The sequence below is a fragment of the Gigantopelta aegis genome, chromosome 6, assembly GCF_016097555.1.
Source record: "Gigantopelta aegis isolate Gae_Host chromosome 6, Gae_host_genome, whole genome shotgun sequence".
Lineage (NCBI taxonomy): Eukaryota > Metazoa > Mollusca > Gastropoda > Neomphalida > Peltospiridae > Gigantopelta > Gigantopelta aegis.
The window spans coordinates 59572414-59597276 of record NC_054704.1 but is presented as its reverse complement, the minus strand read 5'-3'; the positions used below and the strand labels follow the sequence as shown (position 1 = coordinate 59597276).

The window sequence follows — 24863 nt, the reverse complement described above, 5'->3', positions numbered from 1 at the left end:
GAAATACGTGGTGAAAAAGTTTCAGGCAAGCCCATTTTCCCAGCATTTTTATCGTTTTTGCAAGAATGCAAATATTTACTCCCTGACCCATTACTACCACCCCACCCCAGATGAGAACAATGCCTCCCCAGTCAGACCTTTAAAAAAAAATTTTTTTTACTATATTAAATTTTATTCAATCATACATGGTGAAAAGGGCCCCCCCCCCCCCCCCCCCCCCCCCAATTATGGCAAACGGACTTTTGGTTTCTGATAAAGTCATATAGGTGACACTATATTAAACAGTACGTGGTCACTTATTTAATAATTTTATTAGGAAATCGCATTAAGCCGTTTTCGGATCGATTTCATGTGCAGTTGTTTTAAAAGGCGTTACATCACGGGTCATAAGAAATCCACGGGAATTACGAATCCACGTGTTTTTCTTTCCGATTGATGTGCATTATTATTTCTACTTCAGAAGACGATTATTCCCTCTGGCTAAAGCTTTTATGTCAATAAGTTATAGCCCCGCTGGGATCCACTAAACAATGCCCCCAGTGACACCACTATATTATATAACTGTATAATGATCAAGTTTGCTTTGATATATTTATGCAGGCACTGAAAGAGCAGTACTTAGGCCTAAAATATATGTGTGTGTGTGTGTCAAAGTTTGTTTTGTTTAACGACACCACTGGAGCACATTGTGCACGTGTGTGTGTGTGCACGCGCATACGCCTGCGTATCCATATATAGTCAAACGTGTTGAAAAACCACCTGACTTATGAGACCACTCTTCTTTCAGGAGCGTAGTGTGGTCTGACCCTGGGGGGAGGGGTCGAAGAAGAAAAAAAAATTAATAACAGTATTCTAAAAACTAACATTGGCCGTTACAAAGAAGGTCGGCCACGGAGGTTCCATGACCCCCCCCCCCCCCCCCCCCCCCGGAGAGCATGCCCCGAAATCGGCTCATTTGCTTTCGACAAACTCAAATTGCCCTTTTTCGAATCGTGTGCCTCTCTTACAGAATCCTGGAACCGCCTCAATCTAACATGCACTTTATACATTGCATACTCAGGTGGAAGGTTCGGGGGTCCACACCTCTACTCGAGCAATTTTTTAAAACAAATTTAGAAGTATATATTTCCCTGACAGAATGAATCCCTCACCCCCCCCCCCCCCCCCACGCCTCCCCTAAAGTTTGCTCGTCTCAATCTAGTAAAAACAAAAAGTCGTTTTAAGACATATCCGGTTCAGAGGGTCTTCGTGTTTGTTCTATCATTTTTAGTATTCTATAGGCCTATAAATAAAAATAAAAAGTCTGGCTTCTTGCCTCGAACTAGGGATAGGCCCTAACGTTCATATGGGCCTGAATCTTGTCAAGATCTGATCAAAAGATTCAAATCCCTCAACACACCTCTCTTCCACACAAAAAAAGAATAAACAACAATATAATGTATCGAAAACGTATCTACAGCCAATTTTTTTTATTATTGCTCGTTATTTGACTTGACTTGTACATTCATAACAAGTTGTTATAGCACACGCCTGTCGTGGACACAAGGAAGAAAAAAGGATGGAACTGTTTTAATTAACGACGTACTCAACACACAGGGCCGTAGCTAGCGGGGGGGGGGGGGGGGGGGGGCATGGGCAAGGAAAAAAAACCGGACAAAATTATAGAAACTTAAAGAAAATTATCTTCTTAACCGTTTAAGGAGTTTTAGACTATTAACTGCTCAGTTGCCCCCCCCCCCCCCAACAAAAAATCCTAGCTACGGCCTGACACATTTTATTTACGATTATATGGCGTCAGACATATGGTTAAGGGCCCCACAGATATTGAGAGAGGAAACCCGCTGTCGCCACTTCATAGGCTACTCTTTTCAATTAACAGCAAGGGATCTTTATATGCACCATCCCACAGACAGGATAGTGCATACCAAGGCCTTTGTTACACCAGTTGTGGAGCACTGGCTGGAACGAGAAATAACTCAATGAGTCCACCGACGGGGATCGATCCTATACCGACCACGCATCAAGCGAACGCTTTACCACTGGGCTACGTCCTGCCCCCATCGTGGGCACAAGTTCTTGCGTCCAAGACAAGAATTTCTCGTTATTAAAACATTGAACTTTTATTAGAAGATTGAGAAGGGTGGTTTACACAACTCCCCCAAATCCCACTCCCTGCATCATAGTAAATTGTGTTGTGCACTTCAAAACAAATAAAATGCTAAATTTAGCCCTATAGACAAATCTGAAAGTTCTTTCACCCATTGTTGATCTTATTTTTATTTTTAAAAAAGAAACTGATTTGGGATTAGAGAAAACTTCATTAATAACTTTTTTATGGTAACTAATTTGTGTGAAAAGCATTTTAAATTATTTCTTTTTTTACAACAAAGATGGAATACCTTTCAGCTTTGTACTTTATCGCAACAAACATGTCACATGTCGGTGCACAGATCAAACGTTATAACACGTGGTCTAGTTACACACAACCGTAGTAACATGTACAAACCAGAATTTTGTCATATATTCAAATTTTACTACGACCAATAATTGCTTACAGTTATTTTGAGTACTAGTATTGTGTGATTGGCTGTGAACAAATGAACTCCTCCTTCAACTCCACCCACGAATCTTTCGCGCCATTTACCATTTTACAACCACATCAGAAATATATCCGATTCAAAATATAGTTCTCATGTTCTTTTAATATTTTTAATATTGTAGAAATAATCAACACCAGAGTATTTGTATAACGTTTAACTTCACCGTTAAAAGCAGACAATATATACATTTATAAAATATGTTACATGTAAGTAATTTGCGTAAGAACGACCTTGACTGAAGGTGACTCACGCGGCATAATACAGGCCACCGACGACGGTAAACAGGCTTCATTTATGGAAATTCTTAGTGTTGAGAAATCATTGCCCCTTCGGTAATTTCAGCAAATGTCGAGAAAAGTCTCTGTTCGTGTTTTGGATGGTTTTAGTTTGTTGTCCAGTCTTAAAACCAAGGTAAGTGTAATAGTATTCCAGTATTACTTAGATTAATTCAGCGTTATCGTTCATGTAATGGTATTTATTTTACAAACTTGTGCAGTTACCCGGCTCGCCTATGTTGAGGTTAAGTAGGTCACAATATGGAATTGTAAAGATTATACGATTATTCCTCATTATTCCGTAGCGAAGTTTTTATCTGTCAAAAAAGGTCCTTCTTTTTATTAGAGTTATAATGTATTGATTTGATTTTTAATACACTACTGCCAGTTTCCGTAACCGTAAATAATGCGAAACCAACCAACTAGAAATGGGCAACGTGGGTTTCACGTGGCCATCATGCCGGTATTACGTACTCAACATTTGCCTGAAGCTAGTGGTGTAGACTGGCATGTCTTCGATACGTAACACGTTTGGGTTTGTTTTTAGGGGTTTGTTTGTCACACTTAACCGTTGAAATGATATAATATCGTTGCAAACGACAATGAAATTAATTTGACTCCTGTTGAAAGTGGGCGTGTCCGCCAGTTGACGTTTTTAAGTCTAGACCATGTTTGCTTCCACGATATTGTCAGTCACGTTTTCATCTTTATTAAAATTTCATATGGAGTTTACACAGGTGGATGTAATGGTTCTTTTACATTGTACTTTCCCCAGAATGAAAATTGCCACGTCATTCCTCTGCACATACGGCAATTATGTTGAACATTGATTGTAAACTCTTTCGTCTTTGTTTATTAACATGCTTTAAATTTTAATTAACTTTTTTTCTTTTAGGACATGCCTTGTCACAAATCACAATCAAATCAGAGGTTGGATCACTGTGAGATGTATTCCTTCTATGACAATGATGGAGAAGAGTTTTACAACCCAAATACGCCAACACTTATGCCCAGTGAAGATATATGGAAAAAATTTGAGTTGCTGCCAACACCACCACGTTCTCCAAGACGTGATGGAATTCTTGATGAATTTTCGGATATAGCAGATTTCTTCGTTAATGATAGTAGTTTGAAGCTACCAAATTTACCATTTCCAGAGACGCCACCTCTCAATTCCAGCTTGTGTTCGAAACTTATTCAGGATTGTATGTGGTCCGGAAGTCATACACTTTCCAGTTGTTCATCCACTGAGAAACTTGGTTCCGTGACAGCACCTACCAGTGGTGATTCTTTGGACCTATCTAATACATCGGACTGTGTAGATCCTGCAGCAGTGTTTCCATACCCAATCAGTGACACTCAGATTCACAATTTAGGGACCGAGACTCCCTCAGATTCAGGTAAGTGAAAGCTAATGTGGGATACTATGAATTTCAGGTGGAAGCTTGGTCAACACAATTGGGTTGTGGCCAGTGAAACTGTTTTTAAGGGGAAATATGGGAGCACAATTTCAATATCTTAAACAGTACATGACAACACAATTCACATTAAATATTGTGCCATATATATGGTTGGGTCAGTGTTGCCAATATGTTGTTTTTAAGTTTCTTAGCCAAGTTTATGTAACTTAGGTGTCTTTTTGGTTCAAAGGTTTACTAATTTTAGTACTAGTTCTTCTAATTACTATACATTAGACCTGATTGGTAATAATCAGTATTTGTAAGTAATTGGATATTCATGTTTTAAACAGGTCCGTAGGAGCCGGGGGACCCCCCCCCCCCCTTTTTTTTTTGCCAGTTTTTATTTCGTGACTTTAAAATGTCTTATAATGCTAATCCAGAAACCTGACGATTAGCCCCCGTCGTCCCCCCCCCCCACACACACACGCACTGAAAATCCGTTCTACGGGCCTGTTAAGGTGAATAAGCAGCTTTTTCAGTATTGGACATAATTTCTTCAAAATTAATTTGGCACTAACTTTTATCATGGAATTTAACAGATTCAACAGTCTTTATTTTGACAAGCCAAAATGTGTTGGCCATATTTTATCCTCGTATTCACTTTGTTTTACAGAGGAAGAAATCGATGTTGTGTCCACACCAGATGACTCTGCACTTCCTGCTCCAAGCTGTCATACAGTTTTCAACACTGGAAATATCAAAACTGTGACTGTGACAACCGAAAGTACCAAACCTAAAGTACAGCCTAAATCTGTTCAGTTGGTCATAGAGTGCCCTCAAGTGACGGGGCATCACAATTACAGTCTCACACATTCTCAAGCATACAAAAGAACTCGATCTGTGTATCACCAAACACACTTTGTCCCCAAAAGGATTAAACGTGAACTCAGTTTACCAGATTTAAAATCTGCTTGCAAAAAACTAAATGCAGCAAGAGACAGTGTCAGAAACAATTCCGATTCAGATGAATTTTGTGAAGGTGTAAAACGGACACAACATAATGTTCTGGAAAGGAAACGTAGAAATGACTTGAAATATAGTTTTTTCACGCTGCGGGACAATGTGCCAGATTTGAATGACAAAGATAAGGCACCAAAAGTGTTAATTCTGAAAAAGGCTGCAGATCATATTTTAGAATTGAGGAGGCAAGACGTGAAACTTGCCAAAGAATTGACTGTTGTCAAGGATAGACATGAAGCTCTTCGCAAGACCCTGTCATGTTTACGGCATTAAGAGGCTGTGTAATTATGTGTGTATGTATGTATATATATATGTATGTGTGTGTATATATATATATATATATATATATTATGTGTGTGTATATGTGCATATATCAGCGTTCGAAATAAGCACTTTTCAGTTTGTCCTGACAAGTAAAAATCTGCTCGGACAAACAAAATGCACCTCGGTGCTTGTCCTGTGGACAAGTAAAAATTTTCAATGCAGTTTCATTTTGAGCAACCACAAACATCATCCTTGTACTTAAATAAATAAAACCCATTTATTTGGACAAGTGAAACTATTTGCAGACAAGTAGATTTCTAGATGTATTTGTCTGGTGGACTAGTAAAAAAAAATAATCTGCTATTTCTATCATTGTTAATGTGTACACACACACACACACATGTATGTATGTGTATATTGTGTGTGTGTGTGTATATATATATATATATATATATATATATATATATATATATATACATACACACGCGCGCGCGCGCGTGCACCCATATGCACATTGTGTACATACTGTTCACTGCCAGATTTGGGTTTGGTTGCATTGATGTGCTGTGTTCATTACTAGACATTAACTTGTGCTGAATATCTCATTGCTTCTCTTCATTATTCATGTTTTAAAATTACTTGTTCACTTTTACTTTTGTACAAAATTAACAACTGCAGGTAGCATACAATTTGCTTGTGTTCACAATGAAAGATAAACTCTGGTTTGATTTCACTAATTTTGACAGGTTTGATGTATATAACAAGTTAATTTTGAAGACATTTACACAATTGGTGTACCAATAAATTCTTTTTGTTATCCTTCATGCTCTTCAGTTTTCTTTGTAATTAGTGTATACCAGAGAGGCTGGCCGAAAGTATTTGCTCGCCCCAGACGAGTAAATCATTGCTTGGACGAGCAAAATTTACAATTCAGTCTGCCGGGCAATCAAAATTTCCAAACACAAAGTGCCTGTTATTTCTTTTGTACACTTACAATTTTTGTAATTCTGTAGTCGGCAGCGTGCGTGTGTGAGGCCCCTGATTATTATATCGAGTACCATACTACCATACTTGACCGGAAGTAGATCCACATCTTTTAATAAGCACCCCTCCATTTTGAAGGCATTTAAGAAATTGGGCATTTATTCGTAAATCGTGGTATTTTATGTTGGTGTCCGTGAATCGAGAAAGCTATTCAGAACGTTGCGATCCAGCACGTTAGTAAAATGGATAACTAGATGTTTTTGTAAAGTTGGTGACCAGCCTCTGTGTTGTAGTGGTTACGCCATCAGTCTACAGGCTGGTAGGTACTGGGTTCGGATCCCAGTCGAGGCATGGGATTTTTAATCCAGATACAGACTCCAAACCCTGAGCGAGTGCTCCGCAAGGCTCAATGGGTACGTGTAAACCACTTCCACCGACCAGTGATCTATAACTGGTTCAACAAAGGCCACGGTTTGTGCTATCCTGCCTGTGGGAAGCGCAAATAAAAGATCCCTTGCTGCTAATCGGAAAGAGTAGCCCATGTAGTGGCGACGGCGGGTTTCCTCTCAAAATCTGTGTGGTCCTTAACCATATATCTGACGCCATATAACCGTAAATAAAATGTGTTTATTATTTATTTCTTTGTAAAGTTGGTTTTCGCTTGTCTGTAAGCAAGGTCGGGGAATTCCTCCGCATGGTCCGTCTTTCACTAATATAGTAGCTCTTTGTATTGTGAAATTAGGTTGTCCCATCTACCAGTTTTTGTGCTTTTGTTTCCCAATTAAATTGATGTATTAAATATACATGCAATTAACATTTAATTGACTAAATGTTAAAGAACCGTGAGTAGGCACACATGCAGGGATCAAAGCAATCTCCAATTGAGTCTGTGTATCGGACTCTAGTGGCAAATGCCATAATTTCTGAGGAAAACTGGGTATACTTACCCTGAAAATTGCTATGTCCTGCATCTACAAGTAAAATTCATCCTGAAAAATGGAGGGTATACTTTTTTAATATTTAAACTTGTCCGTCGTGAACCCTTCCCTAAAAAAAAGCCCCTCTCAAAACCAACAACAAAACCCCCCCAGAATGCCCCCCCCCCCCCCAAAAGAAAACAGCAGGGCTTACAAGTGATTTGTATGATGTAAAATTGTTTGAAACGTTTAATTTTGATTTAAACTGCATACGTTTTGGGACGAGTTAAAAAAATATTTGTGGGCAAGTGAAATTTGAGTTACTTTGCCAGCGGGCAGTTGAAAATTTTAGGATATGGCCAACCCTGTATAATAGCTAGCATATCCAGTGTAATGAAAGTATGTGCTATTTTTCAGGTCACATACTTTATATTAGATGTAAATTAATCAAGGCCAGGTTTATTTAAGCAAACATACTATGGGTACCAGCCTCAGTGGCGTTGTGGTTAGGCCATCGGTCAACAGGCTGGTAGGTACTGGGTTCGGATCCCAGTTGAGGCATGGGATTTTTAATCCAGATACAGACTCCAAACCCTGAGTGGATGCTCCACAAGGCTCGATGGGTAGGTGTGTAAACCACTTGCACCGACCAGTGATCCATAACTGGTTCAACAAAAGCCATGGTTTGTGCTATCCTGTCTGGTAAGCACAAATAAAAGATACCTTGCTGCTAATCGCAAAGAGTAGCCCATGAAGTGGCGACAGTGGGATTCCTCTCAAAATCTGTGTGGTCCTTGAGTTGAGTGTATTGTTAAATAAAACATTTCTTTCTTTACATACTATGGTGCCACTTCAATGAACGAAAACATTCCAATAGCAACTTTCCAGTGAAAGGTTTCAGAAAACAAAATGTTAAGCTCTAGTTTATTTTTATGTAAGGATATCCAAAATTATGTCATTTCCATTTTTAAAAACCCACTGCGTCCACATGTCATTTGAATATCGAGTAATGGCCGAATGGAATTAGTTGCATATACAGTTTACAAAAATGTGTTAAGCTAGAGATTGTATGACAGATTATTACTGTGTTTCTGTATTGACAATATATACATTAGGAAAATTATGCCAAAACACTGGTAATAACGTGTGTGTGTGTGTGTGTGTATTTATATATTCATATTATGTCTATTACTGTGTAACAATGTATGTCCTTTCATAAAGGAAGAATCCATTTAGCTGGCTTGCACCATAATAGCCTAGCCTTGTATGCTTGGCGGGAAATCTAGCCCACAGCCAATAGAAAGCTCAGAGGAGACATTCCATTCATGCAATTGCTAGAAGTACGCAGGTCATTGGATCAGACATTCTGGGTCAGGCTTGATTCAGTCTTTTGCACTTGTTTACCTGACACCAATAGTATAAGGAATTGAAAAGTATCTAAGGAAGGGCATTCTAGTGTTTATTAGTTTAAAAAATTCATCAGTTTATAAATTCAGTGTACTGTCATTTATATTATTATAGTGCTATTGCTATACATTTGTCATAAATGTAAGCTAGGTTTATTTTAAAGAAAGAAATATATGTGGCTTACATTGATCTATTGGATATTCTTTGCCATGTGCTCTAGTGGTGTCATTAAATAAAATAAAAAAACATATTTACTTTCGGAGTAGTACTAGAAGTATAATTCAATGTAAAATTAATGTTTTAGAATTAATGCAGGTAAAATGGAGATATGTGTACTATACATGTAATAAAAAATTCAATTAAAAAGTGCAAAAGATTTTATCTTCTCTAGTTGCTAGGAAATTATTTTAGTCACTACCATAAATAGTTCTTTTTAAATTTTATTTCCTGCCTTTCTTGAATATTTCTAGGATATGAATGTTGAATGCAGGCTAAATTACTTAACCAAGTTTTGATGCCAGTCTATTCAAAATCCATTGGTGATTTTAGTGAGATGGAGGTTACACACCAGTCCATTTTTGCAAAGACAGTAAATTGTTACTAAACCAGAATTTCTTCAGTTTTTTTCAGTCCCTTTTGAAATATTGGTACAGAACATAATTTAAATAAAGGTAACAAAAAAAAATCTGGCATGTGCCCAACCCACCCCACCCTAACTGGATTGTCCCCCTGCTCCAGATGTCAATCCTACGTGTCTATACTTGTCCCTAGCTGGAGAGGCTGTATCCCTCCCATGTGAAAATACAACTGTGATCCCAGTCATATCAAATAGTAATACATGTATAGATAAACAGAACCTGAACATACTTTAGAAATAGTGTCAATTTATTTGACACTTTACATCATCTCACATATTTTCTCTGTACATGGTTTCAAATTCCATCCAGAATCCAAACAGAACCTGAAAAAAATTAATTAAAAATTAATCACACTTTGTACAAGACATTTATTCATGATAAATTGGTGATAAGTATGACAGTTAATGTTCATGTTTTGTTTAATGACACTACTAGAGCACACTGATTTACTTGAAATGAAGGGACATTTGTGCCACAGTTTGTGTAATGAAGGAAGAAAATGTTCTATTTAATGATGCACTCAACACATTTTATTTATGGTTGTATGGCGATGGACCTATGGTTAAGGACCACACTGATATTGAGAGAGGAAACCCACTGTTGCCACTTCATGGGCTACTCTTTTCGATTACCAGCTAGGGATCTTTTATATGCACCATCCCAGACAGGATAACACATACCACAGCCTTTGATGTACCAGAAAGAATTAGTCCAATGGGCCCACTGATGGGGATTGATCCCAGACCGATGGCACATTAAGCTTTACCGCTGGGCTATGTCCCACCCCTATTCAAAAGAATGTTTATCTCTGCTTCCAGTACTTAATGTTTTAGACTAAGAGTAATTAATTTACTTCTCTTACTAGTGCTAATTAAAAGAAACCCAGTAGTAATGGGCAGTTGTAATAATGAATTTTAAACAGTAACAGATATTTATATATTCCATTTTTTACATGTCCACCCCCCCCCCCCCCCTGCAAAAAAAAACCCACACCCACCAAACCAAACCTTTGTGTCACAAAATAATTATAATTATTACTAGTTTTAACTTTTAGTATAGTTGTCTTTACTAAATAAATAAAGAGAATTTGTCAAAGGAATTTTATCTTTTTTAAAATATTGCCATATTGTTTGGTTTGAAGGAAGGAAATTTTTTTTAAGAGGTCAGTTTATCAGATTCATCTGAGGGTTTTCTCACCGGCATAAATCCTGGACCACTGCAAGGGGTACAACCTGCACGTGCCCACTACAAGGTGGATGAAGGAAAGATACTTTCTTCAGTATGACTTGAAATCGGGGTCAATATGCTCATGTGTTCAGATGTGGGACATAGCCCAGTGGTAAAACACTCGCTTGATGCACGGTCGGTTTGGGATCGATCCCCGTCGGTGGGCACATTGGGCTATTTCTTGTCACAGCCGGTCACCACGACTGGTATATCAAAGGCCATGGTATGTGCTATCCTGTCTGTGGGATGGTGCATATAAAAGATCCCTTACTACTTATGGAGCAGGATTCCTCTCTATGACTGTCAAAAATGACCATATGTTTGACATCCAATAGTCGATGATTCATAAATCAATGTGCTCTAGTGGTGTAATTAAACAAAACTTCTTATTTCTAAAAACAAAAAAACAAGTATTGTTCAAGACCTGTGAATGCTTATATATACTCTTCAAAAAAAGGTATGGAACCCAAATAAGAATTTACTATTGCCAAAATTGTATGGTATGTTAGCTGTGGGGAATGGTTATATGATAACAGTGAATTAATTGGGCAAACATTACAACCGGTAGTTCAGTATTACAGTAGGTTTTATGACCACCAAATATCTTGAAGGACGATTGGGGTCAAAAGTGAAATTTTAAAGTTGACGTTTTTTTTATCAGTATATCAGCAAATTCAAACAATAAAAATGACTAAAAACAAAACAATAACAACTGTATGATCAACAGAATAAAAACGATTGACAGAAATAATGTTCCACAGTGATTAATGGACCTTGGAAATTGTCAAAATCGTGAATGATACGCACGTGTACAGGGCAACTGCGTGGTGCACGTGCAAACTATGGAATGTGTTGATAAACAGACCTAAACTTTCTTTACTAGGTTGTCTGATCAAAACGTATGTTCGGTCTAATAGTTGATATTAACATTAATATTTCAAATTCCCCTACTTTTTTTGAAGCGTATATAATTGATTATGATTTAATATATATACCATGTATATTGAAAGGCAGCCTGAAGGGTGTATACTACCAAATCAAATCCCATAGACGACAATAGTAACATATGTGGCTAAAACTCCTACCTGCAATGTATCAACCGACATAAACGCCACGGATATAAATACTACCACCCCTTACACTTAAAGTGAATCAGAAACAAATGGGGGGTCAAGCTGCTCGTTTCTGAGATAACGGGTAGCGTCTATGACTACCCTAGTTTCGCACAAAATTCGAGTACTTTTTTTTTACAGGTACCCCATACATGTTTCTAGCACAAGGCTACTTGACACATTGGTACTAGATGAAATAAAATTGCACATTTGTTTTACCCAGATGAAACTTATTTTTTACAACCAACACACTCACATTTATAACCAATCACAGGACTTGTGGTGTTCACTTCTCTATCAAAAGTTTGGTGCACCTCGAACTTTAACCCAGCAAGAAGTTAGTTGGTTGAGTACTACCTGAATAGTCTATTTATCCTGTAACTTATTAGATATTAAATTTTCACTCCCAGTTAACATTTCTGCCATCGCTTTTCAAAACACAAATTCAACATAAAACAATTAAAGGGACATTCCTGAGTTTTTCTGCATTGTAAGATGTTTCAGACTAATAAAGTATTTCTATAATTAAACTTACATATGAAATATATTTTCTTGTTTAGAATATCAGTGTCTGTATATTTAATGTGTTTCTGGTCATCTTAATATTTGTAAGAAGCCCAAACTCTGTTTTGTTTTCAAATAATTTCGTACGTATGAAAAATAATATTTTAGGAAATAAAATGAAATTTAACCTAGTACAAATATTAGAACGATCAAAAACATGTTTAATATACAGCCACTAATATTTTATGCAGAAAAATATATTTGATATGTAATTACAATCTTTAAAAAGTCTGTTAGTTGATAACATCTTAAAAATTGCAGCAAACTCAGGAATGTCCCTTTAAAATATATAAAGTTTTATTGTTAATCTTTATAAACTAGATGAACAAAGAAACCTAACATCATATCTGGCCATGCAGCACTGTAATTGGCCTGCACATATGCAGACACCTCTTCCTCCATAAACGGGTTCATTGTGGCATTGGTGTTACAGGACAAGTAGGATAATTCATCAGTGTGATCCAATTGGTTTGTACTAACAAAAATCACATGGATGTGTTATTTGGGTGTCCCTAATAACATATTTGGAATATCTTTAGTATTAAAAACAATTCAAGGATGTAATTTTTGCATTTCCACACATACATTGTATATTCCATATTAGCTCCAGTCACCTCTAGTCCTCCCCTTATTGATATATTGTAGTGGAGGGCTATAGAGGGCACTGTGTGTAATACTTTGGCAATCATCGACGACCAAATGGTAGCCAGCTACTGTGTCTAAAATACAAATATTTTCCTAAATCTGATGCCACAAAGCTTTAGTTTGATTATTTTAGAGTCCAGTCATGGCATTAAACTTACATGTTGTTAATCAGTGATCATATAGAATAGAGATTCTACTACTGTGTGGAAATACGGATGAACGTGTTGGGCATTTGAGAGGGCTGATGGATCTGGCTTAAAGCGTAGATTCTACTGCTTAGCAGAACAATTTTGAGATAGGTGGCTAGACATTATTTTCCTACTAATAAATGACTATTAGATAGTAATATTTGTCTGGATGCAATTAAGGATATACTCTTTATATTCCAACAAAATATCTACAGTTGGTGTTACTGCTAAGGATGATCATTGATATAGTTTCAGAGTTTCTAATTACTAAAATAATAATAATTAAAAAAAAGGAATAAAAAGTTCCTACCTACCTACCCTATTTTTTTCCAAGGATAAAACCTGAAACACACACTTTGTTTTTTGCCTGATAAGAAGCCATGTTGTGTCATATCTAGGTCAAATTACATTTTACATGCTTCTTCTTGTTATTAACAGTATGTTATAAACTTATTACATGGCTATATAGTATTATAAAGGAGGCCATATACGTCATGGTCCTGCACAGTGCCATGACAAATGGCCTACATGAATGAAATATATATGCATATAGGTACAAGTATATTTAAGCTATTTTATTATTATTATAAGGCCTTAAAAAATATGTTTTTGAGGTTTCGTGACCTACCCTAATTTTATGTAGTGACCATGAACTTTGTAAGATTTATGACAGTATAACAAAGGATAAAATTATTACACTATTTAGATATCGCTAGAGTACTTTCCTTTGATTTACAATGATTATCTCCTGAATTTGTCCTCTCAAACCATCTTAGATTGGAGACGGCGTAGCTAAGCTTCATGTTAACAAGACCTTTTGGATTAACAACTTACAGAAATATAATTAAGACAACATTGCAAATCCAATCAATAAAGCTTGACCAGTTTCTCCCTGAAGTGAATAGAAACGTAATGTAAACAAAACTTCAAAAAGTATTTTACCAATTTATAAAACTCTAAATTGTGTATAGCTGCTTTCTTCGATACATACATACATACATACATACATATATATATATATATATATATGGAGCATCATTAAGTAATAACTAAACATAACAACTTTGAGTTTTGTTCTACCTAATTTCGATTAAATCACAACAAATCACGCCGAAATTGACAGGTTGGAGAAAACCCTGTGACGTAATTTTTTTAGCTGAGTTTATTTGGGTCAAATGTATTTACCACGCTGTATGTCATGCGACACCGGAAATACCAGTACATGTAATTACATTAGGTCTCATAGGTGGTATGAGACCGTTAGCGAAGGGCGAGTTATTTCCCTTGAGTTCATGATGGCTGCTGCGAGAAAATTGCCACTTCTTGTGATTGTTGGTGCAACGGGTACAGGGAAATCCAAACTTGCAATAGAGCTTGCACAGCGATTTAATGGAGAAATAATTAGCGCAGATTCCATGCAGGTTAACAGTTACTTATAATTTAACAGATGATAATTCACAAGGCTTGACTATTCCCTTCCAAATTTGTTTGTCACTTTCATTTGATTCCGGATTTCGAACCTGCGTCGTTTCGTCCTTAGTCCCACTCATTCAGGGTTGGTTCGCCCTAACTTTCATTCATACCGATCGCAAGTAAGCGAGGTATTAAATTAGAAGACAATAGATAAACACTCATAAATAAGACACAGTAATTCTGGAGTTGTACTTTTCAAGCTTTCCAGACGGTTCGTCCACTGGACAATTCGTCCACAGACAATTCATCCACCGGACGATTCGTCCACTCACCTCGGACAATTCGTCCACTCGATGACTGCATTTTTTTCAAACATATTAATAGTTATTTCTTTGACATTGTAATCATTTCTTAACATTATTTTGTGGTATGCTATAACCAAAAAAGTAAAATAGAGTTAGAATTCAACATTACTATCCAGTTTTTATTAACTGTTTGTATTCATTATCATGCGGATGATTCGTCCACAGACGATACGTCCACTCGCTCGTACACGATGTGGTAAATAGGGGAATGGGAACTCTATTTACGTGCCCATATCCACAAGGGTTCAGGCACGCCCACCCCGGATTCAGTGTAGAATCGATGAATGGTATTTCGTCGTTAACTGCACAAATCACTGTAGGAGATTATCCATTCAAATATCACTGGAAGAGAAACGTCCAACAGTCAGCCGACTAATGAATGGATAATCTCACAACAGCACGAATCAATTCTTTGGCAGTAATTTCGTATTGGTGTAGCGTCTCCAAATGGCAAAGAATTCCTATGCTTCAGCCGTTGCATCCGTCCATACACCCCTGAGCGTGCTGTAACCTCACCGTGGTGCAGGGGTGTATCATTCTCTTTGAGAATGGCCAATACAACACAAATTGAAATTTTGAGTAAAAGTCAGTATCTATCTGTGATATTTATATTTTTGCACAATTCTTTACACTGTTTTTATTTAAATCTTGAATGTTTATATTGATGTTGATCATCACCTTATTTGTTTACATTACCATAGTTTGACACCCAATAGCGATGTATTTTTCGTGCTGGGGTGTCGTTAAACATTCATTCATTCATTCATTCATTCCGTCCATACAGGTAGTTAGCGGTGCAGCTTTGAAATAAGGCGTGTTGTTTTAGACGCTACTGGATCCAACTTGGTGAAACAAGCTTAAGCAGTAATGAGCCTGCATTGCTAATTACTTCACGATATCACGATAGAGTACACATGTAAAGCAAACAGAAACCATACAAGTTGAAAGGGAAGGGCTAAAGATTATCTTTACTGGGCATATTGTACGAAAAACATCCTACGACATGTAGCGTGAAAGGCGTACATTATAGAAACAAATAATAACCGAATAAATAGAAACACCAAAGAATTATGTCTGCAGAGCATTGTTACAAAAACATCTACCAAGCGTAATCTAATGCAATATAATTTATTTTCACCTTTGTAAATTTATGACACAGCAAAAAAAATACGGGGTAAAATATATATAATAATTTATTTAGCCCCCACTTACATGTAGTACACATTATTTAGGCCGTGGACGAAATGTACTGGGAAAATAAAAACCCAGTAGACGAATCGTCCGGAACTGATTTTGTGTAGTGGACAAATCGTCTCGAGTTCCTCAGTGGACGAATTTTCAGTGGACGAATCGTCCGTGGACGAATCGTCCAGTGGACGAATCGACTGCATCCCCTTTTCACGCCCTTGTTTTGGCTTTGTAAACAATAAATATGGCATATCTTACCGTAAATTCACTTGAAATCTATATTTCATAAGAATGCCTGATGTTTCTCCCCAAAGCATGTTCGCCCCCAAAACATATCTGTTTGCCCCCAATGCATTACCAGTTACTGAGTTAGCCCCAATGAATTACCAGTTCGACTGCAAAAAAAAAGCAACGTATGGTTTTGTGGTGTCCTCAGCTGTGACACGAGAGGCGCTATGAGTCAAAATCCCTTTGATTTAGGCTGATCAAAATGTGTATTTCATCATGAATGTAAGTATATTTACACGAGGTAGGGACAGTGAATATCACTTATATGAACAAGAAGAGGCCACTATCATAATCATGAATCATAGAAAGGAAAGTGTTTTATAACGGTATGCAGTCAAAACGGCCCCATGATGAAACGGCCCTGATCATGTAAGTTAAAACGGTCAAAGAAAAAGTCAAAACGGCCAAAAGAAATGGTCAGAACGGCCAATAGGTACTATCACGTTAAATTAATTCCCATTAGTAATAATTAGTAATCAGTATAGCCTATAACACAGGCAGTTCAAAAAAATTAAATAAAAACAACTAAAACAACGGAATCACTGGTAACAATTTATTAGCCTACACAACGCAATATACTATTGTAATTAATTGTCACCAATTAACATTTTAACATTTTATTTAACAACACTGAATTCAATCATAGAAAGGGATGGAGGGTTAGTGGACCATCTACGTTTTCCGGGTGAGTGCGTATCGTCTGAACGAGTTCCTAATGGTGCTGCTCACCTGGGGGCCACAACGTTCTTAATGGCCACAACGTGCCTGTCCCCAATTAATTTAATAATTATTGTACCACGCTTTGGTCTCGGTCCCTTTGATTTTGATTTTGAGCAAGATATTACGTTACCCACTAAAAACCAATAAATGCATTGTATTCACCTGCTAAACATTTATTTTTTTCCGGGGCACTTCAAATTTTCTAACTAACACAATATCATTTGCATACGATAATAAAAATAATATACACAAACAACAACTCATTATACGTTCGTTATAAGCTCAATAACACTATATCATCTGCATATGCCATTTTATAATTACTGTTTTGTAATAGGCGTCTGGATTGGTTAAAACGCTATCATGTCATCTAAAAAACCAACGTTCATTCTTCAATGAACGCGAAAACTGCACTTTTTCGATAAACAAATAAAAACAGAATGTTATTACCATATCTACTTTTTATCAATTACGTCAACAACGAAAACCCCGAGGATGTAACTTTCTAAGGGAATTCTCTTATTTGTGTATTGATACAGTTGTAAATCATTATTGAATAGAGTTTGATTGGGTTTTTTAATATAGTTTTGGTATAATGGCAATATTAATGCATTTGGAATTATAACAATTGAACGTTATATTTTTGACGTTCATGCAATTCTTATGAGATATTCCGGGTTATCTCGTGTTCCAGTTCTGTGACCACATCTTCGGTTATCGATCTAGCTGACTTGTAAAGAGATTCAACAGCAATATTCTTCACCTGAAAACATTAATATCAACTTAAATGATAGGAAACATATATTTCTTGATAATAATAAAAGGTCCATAATAAAGCAAGTATTAAAACAAGTATTACATCAAAATATAATCATTATTGAAAAAAACCCACAACGTATTGTACTGTACGTTGGTCTTATGTATAAGTGTAAATTAAATAGGTTTATTATTTGAATTAAAAAAGAAAGAAAAAAAAAGTATATATATATATATCTATATATATATATAAATAATTGACTGAATTAATGTGTATACTTACTTTCTGTCGCACTTGTATTGATGTAAGTTTTCCTGGCACCTCTGTATGACAGTGCGACATTTTCCCCCTTTAAACTCATTTGTTTGTCTGCACTGTAAAACAGATGCTTTGCAATGCATTGTTTTGTTCCTCACGCTGCATCGCCAGTAGATTGTTTTTTCACTTACAGACTAGAAAATAATAACAGAAAATATTAGTAAATACAAAGGTGAAATTTTGTAGAATAACACACAAACATATGTCAATCACTAAATACAATAATTACCAGTGGTCATCTTAGAGTTTTGTTTTGTTTTTTAATTGTTATTATGTATTTAATTACACACAAGAAAACAACCAGAAATACAATAATTACCAGTGGTCATCTTAGAGTTTTGTTTTGTTTTTTAATTGTTAGTATGTATTTAATGGTCATCTTAGAGTTTTGTTTTTGTTTTGTTTTGTTTTTTAATTGTTATTATGTATTTAATTACACACAAGAAAACAACCAGAAAGAGTTATTAAAATGTAAATACTTTATGAAAATCCGTCTCGATCCACAAGCTTCGGTTTGGTCTTCTGCGAACTGCATTCAACAACTGAGTAAAAAGGTACGTCTTCGGTGTCTGACCCTGACTCGATATGTTCGCTGGTTTCTTCTTCAATAGACCTAAGACATAAAATTGAAAGTGTTGTTGTAAGTTTACATAATTATATATAAGAAAAAAATACTGTAAATAATCAAGTATTAGCACAGAGGTATTTTGGCGTCATAAAATATTCCTGATTAACAACTTACCTTTCTCGAATGTCTTCTACTGAATCTACCGATCCAGGACGTTGTAGCTCGGATATGTCTGCAAAGTATTTATGCCTGCCTATCTATCAACCAACCAACAAACAAACAAACACAAACCCATGTTCCCCCTTCCCCTTTGCCCTTTAATACCTGCCCCCAGTTAGCAGGAATAATCATGTTTTTTTATTAACTCTAAAATTACACGCGTTTTTCGTTTGCTAAAGTGTCAGTATGTGTTGGTGGTCCGGGTATGCATCTTTCCAACACATAAGGCTCTTGTTTGAGTTGACCCTACCTTTAATATATTCTTATTGATTTGTTGATATTAAGTGATGACCAATTTGTCAGAATAACATTTATCAAATGTACGTCTGTGGAGAAAAACAATTATCGTGAGTTAGAGTTTTAAAAAAAGAAGAAGTTTTAAACCACTAACCCATTGGGCTACAGGTTTGGCATTTGTCACTATCCCTGTGTTAAAAAGCACTATCCCCGAGCATCGGATTTGCGGATTTGTCAAACTCTGCTACTTGGATAACAATTGTCTGTTTATAAATATTAATATACTTTAGAATTAAATGCTTAATGCTCACCAAAACTGGTTCTCCCATGATACCAAATATTAGGTAATTAGATTAAGTTTAGGGTTAGGGTTACATTTATTTATATACAATACCTTTTTAGGTCTCGAAATTCGGTGTTAGAAGGGCAGGCTGTGATAGCCTTTAAAATCTAGGAAATAGAGGACACCAAGGCAAACCTTAAAGGCACAAAGGCTACTTTCATACATTTTGAAAGGCACCAAGGCAGTTTCATTTAGGAAGTTGATTTAACCAGAAAATAACAACTGTAATTCTGTTAAATTGGTCATTCATCAATAAATCAATGTGCTCTAGTGGTGTCATTAAACAAAAACAAAGGGTAACGTTTTTGTGGTGTCGTTAAACCCAACTTTGGTGGAGAGAGATTAAGACATACCCGGTCTCATTGAACAAACACTGCTGCTGTTCCATCCCACCCAAATTACAACTCTTTCGTATAGACAATGTCTCACTGAATACTGTTTAACAATGCGCAGACAGTGTTACTGAACTCGGCCCAAGAAACCTGATAGCTACCATTTTTATTCCTAAAACAATATTTCCTGTGTTCCCAGGTTTTGAATGACTAAAACTTTTCAACTTTCTTCATTATTATGCATTAGTGTTTCCCATGACCCTTGAAAGAGCTCACAGTGTTGTAGCCAGTTATAGGCAGGATACAGAACTCCTATTACAGTGCTGCATAGGCTTTAGCTGGTCATACATAGCAAGTGTTGGTTTATACCAGGTGTGACTGGAATATGTTCTTTCATTGCATGTGAGGAGATGTACAAGTATTTTCTTTACTCTAACTATACTTGTATTACGATAATACAGAAGCAATATGAGAACATCACTGCTTATTACAATTTGTTATGTTCACTTTCCTGAAGTACATTTTGCATGTAGCACACTTCTGATGTCAGCCTAATTCGTGTTTGAATATACTGACACACAATGAAAACGCAAAACAGATATTTTTCAATATTTTGTTGTGATTAATGAAAAATATATTTATTGGACTTAAAATAACAATTTTTTATTTTTTTATTATTTTTTGTTTAACCATTTTTGTTTACATAACCATGTATATCATATGATAAACATTTACGTACATACATTCCACAACTATATATAGCAACATCAAGATACAATTCTTACTACAACAGCAATGTTATATGAAAGTGAATATGGAAAAGAAAAAAAAGAAAAAAGTAAAAAATAAATTTAAAAAATTAAATTTATTCCTTAAAGGGACATTCCTGAGTTTGCTGCATTGTAAAATGTTTCCGAAAAATAAAATACTTCTACGATTAAACTTACATATTAAATATATTTTCTTGTTTAGAATATCAGTGTCTGTACATTTAATGTGTTTCTGGTCGTCTTAATATTTGTAAGGAGCCCAAACTGGATTCTGTTTTCAAATAATTTCGTATGTACAAAAAATTAATATTTGAGGAAATAAAATGGAATTTAACCTAGTAAAAATATTAGAATGATCAGAAACACGTTTAATATACAGCCACTAATATTTTATTTAGAAAAATATATTTGATATGTAATTACAATCATTAAAAAGGCTCTGTTTGTCAACAACACCTTAAAAGTTGCAGCAAACTCGGGAATGTCCCTTTAAATAAATTATGACACACTGACCAAAATTTAAAAAATTTATCATATTCACACTTGGAAAAGGTTACACCTTTTGTAATATTATAATATATATCTAATTCTTTTTTAATCCATTCCATATATGGAATACATGTATAACTTTTCAAGTGACTCTTAAATGTAATCTGCTTAGTTAATAATATAAGTAAATTAATTGGATCATTGTTACTTGTTCAAAAACCCAAAATTACATTTTCTTTTGTAAAATTTATTGATATACCTGTTTTTTTCAAGGATCCATTCTGTCAACCCTTTCCAAATGGGATTAATTTTACTACAGTCAAAAAATAAATGAATTAATGTTGATATTTCATCTTTACAAAAAGAACAAAGTGAAGACTCCATACAATGGATATCTTATGGTATGTAAAAAACAGTTATCTGGTAATATTCTGTGGATAATTTTGTATTGAAACCATCTTAATTCTGTGTTGTCCGTGCAGCGAAATGGCATTGCATTCATGTTTCCAATCATATATTCTTGATAATGACAGTTTAGTTCAATTTCCCATTTTAAATTGTATGTTTTTTTTTTTGTTTTTTTTATCCAAGCAGTATATTATAATAATTTTTACTGCCTTTGCAGTTTATGTTGAGTTTAGAATTATTGTAAGGAAGAATGTTTTTTTTTTAGTTTTATTTTGAATTGTTTTATTTTATGTATCTTGCAATACTGCTTGACTTCACTTAAAATACTATAGTAATGTATAAAATTAATTTTAACATTAATTTAATAAATTGTTCATATGTATAAAAATTTACCATTGTCATCTATTAAGTCATTTATATACCTAACCCCTGCTTCATACCAGTCTTTATAAGATACTGATTTATTATTCATTTTAATGTCATCATTATACCAAATAAATTGAGACTGTATGTCATTGTCACTACTGAGTTTGTTCTTACGTGTTTTGAGATATGCACACCAAGCCAATAAAGTGTCTTTCCAGAAGTTATTTTTTACTGTTGGCACAATATTTTTTAAAATATAATCTGGATCAAATTCCATTATATGATCAAACTTATCAATCACGTTTAGTGTTAACAATTTCCATTTCAAATTAGAACTTGTACATAATTTTTTGATCCAAGTAATCTTTTGTGCCATAATAAACATTTGGACATTGGGAACTTTAATACCTCCATCTCTAATATTGTAATTCATTTGTACACATTTGACCTTATCTCGTTTTCCTTTCCATATAAATTTAAAAAGTTTCTTTTGAAATTCTAGTATTAAATTAGTAGTCTGATTTGGAATGGCCGAAAATAAATGATTTAGTTTTGCCATAAATAAGGATTTTACAACAGTGTTTCTTCCTAATGCTGTTAAAGTTCTACTTGACCAAATATTCATTAAAGACTCAATAGCTTTCACTTTATCAGTATAATTAATTTTAACTCTGTTTTGTAAATCAACATCAAACTTAATTCCCAATAAATTAAACTGGTCTGTCCAATCAAGTTTCCATTCTTTACATAATTTATAACGACTGCGTTTTTTTTTATCCTATCCAAATCAATTTAGTTTTCTCCACATTCACTTTAAGACCTGAAAATCTAGAATAAAATGTTAAAGTATTCAGAGTAGCATATAAGCTTTTCTCCATTCCATCTAATATTATTGTTGTATCATCTGCAAATTGAGTAAATAAATATTCAATGTTACCAAGTTTTATTCCTTTTATATTATTACTGTTTTTTAATAGTCTGGCAAATATTTCTACACAGAGAAGGAAAATATATGGAGACACTGGATCGCCCTGCCTACACCCTCTTCCTAGGTTTAAAAAAGGTGAAGCAAATCCATTTACAAGGACACTAGATTGGCTATCTCTCTGAAATAAGTAAACCCATTTCTGAATCGATCTTCCAAAACCAAAAAACTTTAGTACTTTGTGAATAAAATCCCAGTCTACCGAGTCAGAGGCTTTTTCGAAATCAATCAATAATAATAAGTCTGGGATGTTATGTTCGTCACTTATAATAATTGGAAGGACCGACTTTATTCTTCGGGCTATAGCAGCTGATGCTAATTTATAAGGCACATTAAGTAAAGAGATAGGTCTCCAATTTTTAAGAAGTTTCTTGTTTTTATTTGCTTTTGGAATACAGGTTATTCAATCTTGTTTTTGGGTAACTGAGAGCATTCCATTATTATATGCATAATTTAAAGAATTTATTAGATATTTGTTTAGATCTCTACAAAATTAAAAAAATAATTCTACTGTAAATCCATCAGGGCCAGGACTTTTTTTTTTTTCTCATAATTTTAAGAGCTTGTAGGATTTCATCATAACATAGTATACCTTCCAGACATTAATTGGTACTTTTGTCTGGGTTTTAATCCTGGTATTGTTCTCGTTACACGTACAATAGCAGAAACCCAAAATGGTGTGAAATGCCTTCACTACATGCTCAATCATGCTGTATGCAATGCATGAGAAATGCCAGTATGTGGACACATAAAAGTCACGTAACGGTGTCATATTCCTCGTCACATTAAGAATGCCACGACTCCGAGAAGAAAAAAGGGTGCGAGCGTTGGGCATGGTTCAAGGGGGGACTTCGCAAAGCCAAGTTGCTAGGACCTTCAGAGTCCATCCATCAACTTTGGATGACTTGTTGAAAGTCATCAACAGACTGGGAGTGTCTGTGATCGACCGTGACCTGGTCAGCGTCCTGTTACGACCCCACGCCAAGATCAGCAGATTCGACGACGCCACCTCCGTGACCGGTTCAGAACTGCGACGATGACAACAAGCAACACGATAGGACGTCATGGAAGGCCTATCCATCCGATGATGGTCATCCGTCGAGTCAGAACGCCCGTACAACGGTAACATCATGACACCGCGACATCGTGCTGCGAGACTACAGTTTGCTCTCCAGAATGGTAATCATCCACCAGCCTTTTACTGGAGCATTGTTTTCTCAGATGAGTCCCGTTTCTCTGTCTCCTTTGCCGATGGAAGAGCACGTGTGTACAGGAGATTCCGTGAACGGTACGCTGACGGATGTGTGAGGGAACGTTGTCGGTTTGGCGGCGGTTGTCTGGTGGTATGGAGGGCAATCAACTGTGATTTCAGAGGTGATCTCATCATTGTCCCCGATGCCCTTACAGCCCAGCGTTATGTTGACGTTATTCTAAGACCAGTTCTCCAGCCACTTTTGTGCCGTCACCGAAGACCAGGAGGTCCCCTTCTGTTTCAACAAGACAATGCCCGTCCACATACTGCAAGAATTACCCAGGCATTCCTGCAACAAGCCGGTATCACCGTTATGAACTGGCCCGCCGTTTCACCGGATTTGAACCCAATTGAATACATGTGGGATGAGTTAGAACATCGTGTACGTCACCGCCAGCCACTACTACGTAACGTCACTGAGCTTGCACGGCATTGCAGGAGGAGTGGAGGAACATTCCTGTGGCTTATTTGAGTTGTTTGTGCCAATCCTTTCCCCGTTGTCTTCACGCATGCTCACGGGCCAATGGTGGACACACCAGATACTGACCTTGATATGGGGGGGGGGGGGGTTGAACTTTTCGATTACGAATGCAACTCGATTACT

General features: G+C 35.9%; 2 protein-coding genes and 1 long non-coding RNA gene across 3 annotated transcripts in view; 2 read left to right on the top strand and 1 right to left on the bottom strand.

Annotated features, from left to right (window-relative positions):
• LOC121374319 overlaps positions 1 to 14418 on the bottom strand; it is a 38782-nt gene extending 24364 nt beyond the window's left edge. Inside the window, exons 1-3 of the long non-coding RNA XR_005958224.1 lie at positions 14322 to 14418; positions 9735 to 9828; positions 7491 to 7532 (exon numbers count right to left, since the gene is read on the bottom strand). This is a non-coding gene — a long non-coding RNA (uncharacterized LOC121374319). The remainder of the gene's footprint in view (positions 1 to 7490; positions 7533 to 9734; positions 9829 to 14321) is intronic.
• LOC121374318 (myc protein-like) lies at positions 2877 to 5881 on the top strand. Its single transcript, XM_041501382.1, has 3 exons — positions 2877 to 3011; positions 3771 to 4275; positions 4949 to 5881. The coding sequence occupies exons 1-3, from the start codon at positions 2946 to 2948 to the stop codon at positions 5566 to 5568; spliced, it is 1191 nt and encodes a 396-aa protein (XP_041357316.1). The 5' UTR covers positions 2877 to 2945; the 3' UTR covers positions 5569 to 5881.
• A 118-nt stretch (positions 14419 to 14536) lies between the features above and the next one.
• Positions 14537 to 24863, top strand: part of LOC121374649 (tRNA dimethylallyltransferase-like) — a 123423-nt gene continuing 113096 nt past the window's right edge. The window contains exon 1 of the mRNA XM_041501757.1: positions 14537 to 14662. Coding sequence (XP_041357691.1) covers positions 14537 to 14662 — 126 coding nt within the window. The remainder of the gene's footprint in view (positions 14663 to 24863) is intronic.

Coding starts and splice junctions, on each gene's coding strand:
- LOC121374318 (XM_041501382.1), top strand. CDS start 2,946: ATGTCGAGAAAAGTCTCTGTTCGTGTTTTGGATGGTTTTAGTTTGTTG. Junction 3,012..3,770: donor TGTCCAGTCTTAAAACCAAG/GTAAGTGTAATA, acceptor TTTTTCTTTTAG/GACATGCCTTGTCACAAATC. Junction 4,276..4,948: donor CGAGACTCCCTCAGATTCAG/GTAAGTGAAAGC, acceptor TTTGTTTTACAG/AGGAAGAAATCGATGTTGTG.